Genomic DNA, 10112 nt, shown 5'->3' with positions numbered 1-10112 from the left:
TGTGTGTGTATATATATATATATATATATATATATATACTTATATATATATATAGGGTATCCTCATAGTTTCTCTCTACCAGGTTCACTCTCAAGCCATTGCTTTGCTTGAGAATATAGTAGAAGACACTTTTCCAAGGTGCCACACTTGGGAATTGAACCTGAAACCACGTGACTTCAAGGCAGACTTCTTAAGCAGACAGTTATGTCTGCACCTGTCTTTCCTACCACCCTATATAATATATCATTACAGGAGAGTGGTAGAAAAGGAAATGAGAGAGAGAGAATGCTATATTAATGTCTTATTGTATTCAATTTCATCTCTCCACATTCTGTGTTCAAAGTTTCAAACCCCATTATGATTGACTTCAGATATTATGCCTCAAAAGCAAACAAAATATATCAGACATGTACTGAGTTTGTATCAGATTCAATTGATTATATATTTTCACTAGAAGTATTTTTTAGATTTGTGTGTCAGTATTAGAAATCAATATTTCTTGAGGAAGGAAACATATGCGAGCAGAGTAAGAGCTACGATTCTGCAAAAACCAAGATTGTGAAGTAATTTCAGTCTGCACTTGAAGCCATTTTATTTCTTTTTGTGGTTTTGTGTCCATTTTTTCATGCTACCAGCTGTCAGATGAAATCTGTTGAGGTAGATTTTCTATGGCTCGATGGTCTTCCTTTTGGCAATCCATACCTGTTTTCCAAGGTATCTTTTTTTTTTTATTCCACTACTCTTTGCACACTAAAAACTGAAACTACACGTGTCTTTGCTTGGTGGTAATTGTAAACAAAGAAACCTCCTTTGATCAGGAGATGTGAATGCGAACTTTCAGGATGATTTTCATGTACCCCAACCACACATGTATGTATGTATGTTATCAATCAGTTTCATTTCTGTATTTCTTGTCCATAGAGAAAGAGCCGGACTCTAACATAGATTCAAGGCTCCTTCATTGGAACTTTTATCAATATCATCTAGGTATTTGTGTGTGTGTGTGTGTGTGTGCAGTATTTGGTGTTAGTGTATGCGCAGATTTGTATTTTTGTTTTATGGATGCGTTTTTATGTATATATTTTCATGTCTAGGCATGTGCATATGTATTTATGCGCAGATTTGTATGTATGTATGTATGCATGCATACATGCATGCATGTATGTAGGCTACTTTTCAGTTTCTACCTATTGGTTCTACTTAGAAAACTTTGGCTGATCCAATGCTATATTAGAACACACTTGCTTAAGGTGTCTTGCAGTGAGATCGAACCTGGAACCATGCATTTTCAAAGCTAACTTTGTAACCACACAGCTACGCCTGTATTTCAATTGTATGCTGATAAAGCTAATAGGTATTATGCTTCTCATTTCCTTAGTTTGTGTCTCGTGAGAAACTAATACCCTTTTGCCTGAATTTATTCAATGTCTGGAAGATATTAAATTTGTTGTTGTTGCTGTTGTTTAGTTTAAGATTTCTCTTCATTTTGAATTTCTATGATCAAAGACATTTCAGCTATGACCATTCCATATTTTCAGACAAAGTGAAATGTGAGATAAACTATGTAATATGCTCTTACCCTTTTTTTTTTTAAAAAAAAAAGAGCAATCAAGTGAATATCTGCATATCTTACATTTTTTTGTATTTCCTTATCTAGTTTAGAAACTTTACCTTTCAAATAAAATGTTGATACCAGGCAGTGGCTCTCATGGCTTCTGATCTCAACTAATTGGGAGTGTTATAAAGCACAGGATTTGTCTCCTTATAAAAGATGGGCTACAACAAATATTCTGTGTAGTACCACAGATTTGCTTGTCAGTTGCCTGACCATAACTAGTTGAGCATGTCCATCAGTGGCTGATGATATGTGCATCTCTGATCATGAGTAGGAGTAGTGGGAGGGTATCATAGCCATGTTGGGAGGAATTCGTTGTGGTTTGAATAATTCACTCCTGGAAAAATTGGTGTTTTATTCATCACCCTTAAACAAACCTTATTTAGAGACCTTTTGATTGGGATGGGCTACTCGACCTGAAGAAAATTCCAACGGGATCCTACCTGCAAGGTAATGTGCTGTTTATCTTGATATGAGATCACCATGTCGCACACACATATGCATGTGCCTGGTGTACCCTTATCAGACGGGTAGTCATGATGGGTATATTGGGCTTTGTATATTTCTACCACAGTGTCACTTTGATGACATGAATTGCTCTCATGATAATAATAATAATAACAACAACAATTGTTTCAAATTTTGGCACAATGCCAGCAGTTTTAAGGATTTTAAGGGAGAGGGAGGCTAGATGATTACATCAGCCCCAGTGCTCAACTAGTACTTATTTTATCAATCTCAAAAGGATGAAAGGCAATGTCATCCTAGGTAGAATTTGAACTCAGAATGTAAAGTGCTGCTAAGTTAATTTGTCCAGTGTACTACTTTAATAATAATGATTTCAAATTTTGGCAAAGGCCAGTAAGTTTAGGGAAGGGAAGGAGTCAATTACATCGACTCCAATTCTCAACTGGTACTCATTTTATTGACCCCAAAAGGAGGAAATGCAAAGTGGATATCAGTGGAATGTAAAGACAAATGAAATTCCACAAAGCATTTTGCCTGGTGTGTTAATGATTCTGTCAGCTTGCTGACTTTGTTGCCTTAATAATAATAATTATACTTATTATAATAATAACTAAATGAATGATCAAATCTAGTGAAGAGACATTTGAAATTTTGCTTTTTACATCAAATCATTTAAAACAACTAAGAAAGTAATAGCTAATTGTGTTTCTTTTTCTGAAAATCATTGAAATTAATTTAGAACATTTCCTTCTGACCCTCAAACAAAAACTGTTTTATTTATAATTTAATTAATTTATTAAGACCATTTCTGTATATTCTTTTCTCTTTCTTTATTAACAGGCAATTCTTTTAAATGTGGGAAACCTGAAAACGAAAATCTTAACTTATGTCGCAAGCTCAGGGAAAGAGGTCGCTGCAAGCATGTCTTCGTCAACCAAATCTGCTGTAATACATGTCAAGGAATCAGTATAAATTCTAGAAAGCGCAACCGTATACGGTCATGATGGCCCAACCTTTTTCCTTTTTTTTTAATTTTCAATTTGTTTTTGTCACAGATTTATTGCAAAAAAATTAGTAAAAAATATTTAAAAAGTTAAAATATAAAATCGAAAAAAAAAAATTAAATCATTCTTAAATTAAAAAAATATATAATATTCACTATATCACAGACAAAATGTGAACAAAAAATTGAAAACACTGGAAACAAAAAACAATTGACGAAATCATTTTAGGATGCAAAATGGAAAAGGAAAAAAAAAAGAAAAATGTCTATTTATAGAAACATTGCTAAAGTAAATGTCATGTCAAAAATAAGTTAAATATTGGAGAAAAAATGGAGGAAATAGAGAATGAGATAGGACTCCAATAAAGGACTGCATTTTGGAGCAATCCAGATATAAACACTAAAATACATATGCATCATACATATGTATTTAAACATGTTTTCTCATGTGTATGTATGTGTGTGTGGGTATAAGGTATATATAATATACATATGCATAAAATATACACTATATATATAATATATGTATATGTATGATATATATAATATACATGTGTATAATATATATCATATATATGTGTATAGTATATATCATATAACTATGTATAATATATATATCATATATAATATATACTATATACATATAATACATATACATTTGATATATCTATATAGCATATATATAATATACATCATATATTTATACACACACACATATATATACATCCATTTGATATATATATATATATACATACATGCATATATATATATGTAAATTTGGTATATATACAGACACATTATATAAGCAATTATATATGCACATTTTATAATATATATACACACACATATATATATATATATATATATACACACACACACATATACATATATATAAACATTTGATATATATATATTTCTACACACACAGATATATACTTTTGATACATATACATATATATATGCACAGCTAGTTGCCTGTATCCAGCAAAAGAATGTGTATAATATACACATTCATTCACACACACACACACACATATATATATATATATATATATATATAAAGTCTTTTGTTTTACATTTAATTTTATTTTGTTGACATGCATTTAGCACTGTATTAACACAATATATACAGTAAGCATGCTCTGGCACTACATCCAGCATTGGTATATAGGTGTCATTTTCTTTTGCTCCTTATGTATTGTCTCACATTTATCTCACATTTTCCTTTCTTCTATTATTGAAATTGTTTTTGATACTATTAATGCTGTTGTCATTATTATTTTTAGTCATTATTATTATTATTATTAATTATTATTAGACATGTGATGGTTCAGAATCAGTACCGTGCTGGATAAATATGCTTTGCAATACACAGTTATGTCTCAATGCTTTTATATCTTTGGACGCTGTTGTTGAAATTTGCCTTTCATACTTGTGCTTCAAGTACTGGGGTTAAATAAACTGACTACACCCCTCTTTGAAATTTGTGGTTTTAGACAATATGAAAGAAATTATTATATTTACTGTTATCATTATTATTATGTGGTGAGCTGGCAGAATTGTTACAACACCAGGATAAATGATTAGCAGCATTTTGTCCATCTTTACATTCTGAAATCAAATCTGGCTGAGGTGAACTTTGCCTTTCATCCTTTCAAGGTCGATAAAATTAGTACTAGGTGAGAACAGGGGTTGATGTAATTGACTTACCCTTTCCCCCAAAATTGTTGGCCTTGTGCCAAAATTTCAATCATTATTATTATTATTATCATTATATGTTTGGCTTTTGCTTTGAAGTCTCGGCCAAAGACTTCAAGTTGGTGTTATGACTAGGGAGCCATATTTTTGGTTTTGCATAAAGTATTGTTCTAGAGGATGTCGGTAAAAACATAAGACAATTAGAAGTTTGTTCTAAAAAGTAATTTGATTATAAGATGATAGTGCGATGTTAAAGTTACAATATTATTATCATATTCAAATTCCACCAAGGTTAACTTTGCCTTTCATCCTTTTGAGAGTCGATGAAATAGGTACCAATTGTGCACTGGGGCCGATGTAATCAACTAGCCCCCTTCCCCAAAATTTCAGGCCTTGTGCCTAGAGTTGAATTATTGTTATCGTTATTATTATTATTCATTGCCATTAGAATGATAGTTGGCCTTGATTGTGTTAATAAAGTTATACTGAGTGGTTTACAAGATCCAAAGTTTGACAGCTTTGCAGGTTTAAGTTTAAATTATTTCGAATTTTCATTCTGCTAGGCTGTAATATATTGAAGTCAGTCCTATATGCTACAAGCTTACATGTGTAATTTTACTTTATGGTTTGTCTAAAGAGAACAATCCTGATACAATCATCCTTATATTCACCATAACTCTTTTTTTAACACTGCTATCTTAGCAAAACAATTAAAGATTACCAACCAATGTGATTATTATATGTAGTGGCAAAGAGATGGCAAAAATGACTGAAACAATGTAGCTTTGAAAATAACCATAACATGTATGATATATAACTTGAAAGTTGCAAAATATTCTCATTGATTTTAATACAGCAACTAAAATATTGATAATTGTCCACTTAGAGCTTGAAATAACATATCAAGTAGAATAATGTCTAGGAGAAAATAAAAGAAGACAAAATGAAAGAAAAAAGATGATGTGATGTCTCTCAAGTATACACACATGTATAAATACGTATAAACTCAGAGAAACAGTTGAAGATATAACAATATCAAAATAAATATACCTAAAGCCATGAGCAAACTAATCTAAAGACTACATTTATAAACAGAATTGTAAAATGCACGAACATTTGTGAGCATTGACAAAATGCTCACACTGACAAGTCTCAATACTCAAAGAAACTCATTGAAAATATGCTATAGAAATATCATTACTATATGTACAAAAATATTGGCTGGTGCACTGTAGAAATATGAATATATGTTTAGCCATCCATAAAGGAAGGAAATGATCAGAGCAATGTTCAGACAATCAAATGGCTAGAATCACCCAGAGACCAATAAAATGTCTACAACTATCAACAAATCAATGAAATGTTTGCAACCATCAAATTGTTGTCATTATTAATAGCCCTGTTACATCATTCGAGGCTAGGTCTTTGAATTCACTTGTGTAATATTACTGGCAATAACACCTACCAATTTTTTTAATTGTAATTCAGCTTTTTGGGTAAAACATATATCTGTTTTTGTATGTGTGTGACTATATGTGTGTGTGTGTGTGTAGGTTTATATTTTCTGCTAGAACATAAAAAAGAAAAGCATTACAAGTGAGTTGCTTAACAGTCTTTAAAATAATGTCAAAACCAACAAAGAATTGACGTTTTAAGTCATAAACCAAGGGAATATTTACAAACTTCGATAGACCAATGAAATACCACTTTTGATTGATCAATCAACTGTTTCCAATGTTTGATGAGCTAAAGAAATGTTTAGAGCCACAAACTGGTGAATAAAACATCATCAGTCTATGTGTCTAGTCAAGAAGGACCATTATTCTCCGCTGCTCTAGTTTACTTGTTTGTTTCAAGAGGAATGTTTTAAAGAGAGTCAACAATCATAGTAAACTCTTTGATTCAGTGCAGGTACAATTGAATTAAATGACTATATATATATATATATATATACATACATACACCTACATACATATATAATTATATATATATATATATATATATATATATATATATACTCAAATACATATATACTTATATTTATTGATCATATATATATATACACACATACATATGTACTTATATACATATATATATATATATATATATATAAATGAAAAAAGAAATGGAGATTTACGATTGACACATTTTAATTTATTAACATAGCATTATATTATTACTACCATTATTATTATTTTATAACATGAATATTATAATCCTACATTTGTTTCAATTCAGACCGAATAATCACACACACACACGTATGTATGTATGTATGTATTTATTAATAGCAAAATTAGCACCTAAAACAATTGTGGCAAGAACATAATATTCTGGTGGAAGACTGACTGTTTTAGTTGTGGCCATATAACACAGCAGCAACTGGTGATGTTGCTATGGAACTGAATGCATCCATAACAAGAGACATTGTATTCCTGAAGTAAAACTTTAACTGGTGGCGAAAATTACAAACAATTTGACAAAGCAGTTGCTACAATACATTACTGTCTTGCAAATAAATAGCTATGATATTGTCATTAAAAATATCCCTGTTATTATCATTGTTATTGTTCCGTTTATTATTAATATTATTTGTTGGATGTGTTTGTCTTTGTCTTGTAAAAGGTTAGTTGATTTTGTTGGAAATACTTTTTGTTTGAATGTTTTTTTCTCATATTTCATTCAATGGAGAACCCTACTTCACTCTGTGAAAAGGGGTGGGGCAGTAAGTGTAGGGCTTAAGAGCACCTCACTTACAGCAATAATTTCATCATAGCATAATTGTTTAATGCTTAATTCACACCCACTAAACTGTATGAAGTGGTGGGAGGGGGAAATAATTTCTCTGACGAAGAGATTGATTAATGGTAGATCCTCTTACCTCAAGTTAAACACGACCAACTTGACTGCCACATGTAAGCAGTGAAAATGGCAAAACTGACAAATATTGGAACAGCAATCACAACAGTAACAACAACAACAACTATAGCAAAAACAGCAGCTGTAGCAGCAGTAACAACATGGCAGTAGTAATAAAAACAGCAGCAACAAAATGACAGCAGCAAAGCAACAATAATGAAGACAAGAAAGTAAATGGTGGGTGTGATTCCATGTGTAGGTAGTATTTTGCTGGGAATGTGGTAAAGTGAATAAAAATACTTCACACTCATCTTAATAAGAAGCATGCCTAATCAGGTAGGAAAACTTGTGAAAGGAAAAGGGAAGAAGGCTCAGCTGAGATTTTGGCAACAGCTGCCTGGAAAATGGTACTGTATTACTGTGCATTGGTAAAAACTTGATGTCTGGAAACAGCAACATACACCCAAGTGGAATGAGCCCTCAAAGATATATGGGCAGATATTGAACATGTGACTAAAACAAGGTAGTTAGGGAGCATGCAGGTCCTCTTATAGAGCAAAACCCTCATATTGAAGCACTCCATAGCTCCCAAACACATTTTTCTGACCTGTCTCCTAGAAGAGAAATTACCATTATTATTATGATTAGTATATTGCAGAAGGCAGTAGGTGGGTAGAATCGTTAGCGCACCAGGCAAAATGCTTAGCAGTATTTCACCCGTCTTTACATTCATCATCATCCTTTAGCACCTGTTTTCCATGCTGGCATGGGTTGGACAGTTTGACTGAAAGCTGGTAAGCTGGGGAGCTGCACCAGGTTCCAATCTGATTTGGCCTGTTTACTACAGCTGAATGCTCTTCCTAATGCTAACCACTGTAAGAGTGTAGTAGGTGTTTTTTACATGCCACTGGCACAGGTGCCAATTACAAAACACTGGCATCGGCCATGATTACGATCTCACTTGACTTGATTGGTCTTCTCAAGCATGGCATATTGCCAAAGGTCTCAGTCGCTTGTCATTGCCAGCATGAGGCTAAAGTACCAGTCGAATACTGGAGTGGATGTAAACAGCTATCCTCTCCCCACAAATTTCAGGCTTTGTGCCTAGACTAGTCAGGATTATTAGTATATTGCTGTCATTTAACTCCAACTCATGCCTACTTGAGTAGACCTATGATGAAAGGTACGCTAACCATGACCATGTTATCTCTTTTGTTCAGGTTCAGGTTCAGTATACCTGAAACAACATCTAAAACATCACACATTATAAGATGTGTGATTTCTCACAGGTTTAACAACCAACCTCAAATAGTGTTTGTAGTGGTGTAATGGCTGTGAACGTTTTAATATTATCAACACTGTGCTAAGCTCCAGGTAATTTGCAGGATGCCTCTAAGTCGAAAGTGATATAAATAAGAAATTGTGTATATTACCAAAATGGATTAGATGAAAAATCCCTGTCCAACATCCACTCCTTTCCTGTATTACACACCTTATGTTGACTGGATGATAAGAAAATGATAATATGCTGCAAGCAACTTTGTCTCTAAATTTTCCCCAAGTATTTGATGCTTTAAGCAAAAATATTTTAAATTCAAAGCTATGCTGCCTATTAAGTATATGTTTGCAGATTAAAATGATTGAAAAACGTTTCGGTGTGTGCAGTACATCACAATGCAAGTACAAGTGGTGCACTGAGACTGGATTTGGTTAAAAAGAGACGATGAGAGATGACTAGAGAAATATTGAGCTTTGTTTTTAATAACCAGTTGATCTAGCAAGCGGGGCCTCATATCAGTGAGGGGGGGGCGGTGCGCATTGATGCCATCGAGAGGTAGGCCCCGAAATGGCGCGCATTCTCTCCTGATGACCCCCATACACTTGCTGGCTTCCGGTATGCGGAGTTCTTGACTGGTAGCCAGTTGTTTGCAAGACACAAATACTATTTGATAAAATCAAAGACTTAATCCTAATATAAAAATTCTATTGATGTTGTCATTGTTAGCATGCTGGACGAAATGCTTAGTGGTATTTCCTCCGTTGCTATGTACTGAGTTCAAATGTTGCCAAGGTCGACTTTGCTTTTCATCCTTTTGGGGTCGATAAATTAAGTATCTGTGAAACACTGGCATCGATGAAATCAACTAGTCTCCTCCCCACAAATTTCAGGATTATTCTCTCTAAGGTTTCAAGCTGGCAGATTTATTAGCATCTGTGACAAAATGCTTAGTGGCATATTTTCTTGCTTTTTGTGTTCTGAGTTCAAGTTCCACTGAGGCTGACATTGCTTTTCATCCTTTTGAAGTTGAGAATTGCAGTCAATGTAATCTACTTCCCAAACACTCCCTTTGGTCAGGAATGACCATGGGATTGCACCTAGAAAGTTTCCCTCCAAGGCACAAGTCTGAGCAAGTTTGTTTATGGGAGACCAGTAGTCGCCCATGCATATCAACCTCCCCCCCCCCCCCC

General features: G+C 33.3%; 1 protein-coding gene across 2 annotated transcripts in view; it reads left to right on the top strand.

Moving 5' to 3' along the window:
* LOC106871710 (A disintegrin and metalloproteinase with thrombospondin motifs 7) overlaps positions 1-7345 on the top strand; it is a 345599-nt gene extending 338254 nt beyond the window's left edge. For both annotated transcript variants that reach the window (XM_052976057.1, XM_052976060.1), the window contains one exon: positions 2924-7345. In XM_052976057.1, coding sequence (XP_052832017.1) covers positions 2924-3055 — 132 coding nt within the window. In that variant the 3' untranslated portion in view covers positions 3056-7345. The remainder of the gene's footprint in view (positions 1-2923) is intronic.
* Positions 7346-10112: the final 2767 nt, after the last annotated feature.

This window comes from Octopus bimaculoides, chromosome 2, assembly GCF_001194135.2.
Source record: "Octopus bimaculoides isolate UCB-OBI-ISO-001 chromosome 2, ASM119413v2, whole genome shotgun sequence".
NCBI lineage: Eukaryota > Metazoa > Mollusca > Cephalopoda > Octopoda > Octopodidae > Octopus > Octopus bimaculoides.
The sequence above is the reverse complement of the archived record's forward strand: the minus strand, read 5'-3'. Positions and strand labels throughout refer to the sequence as shown.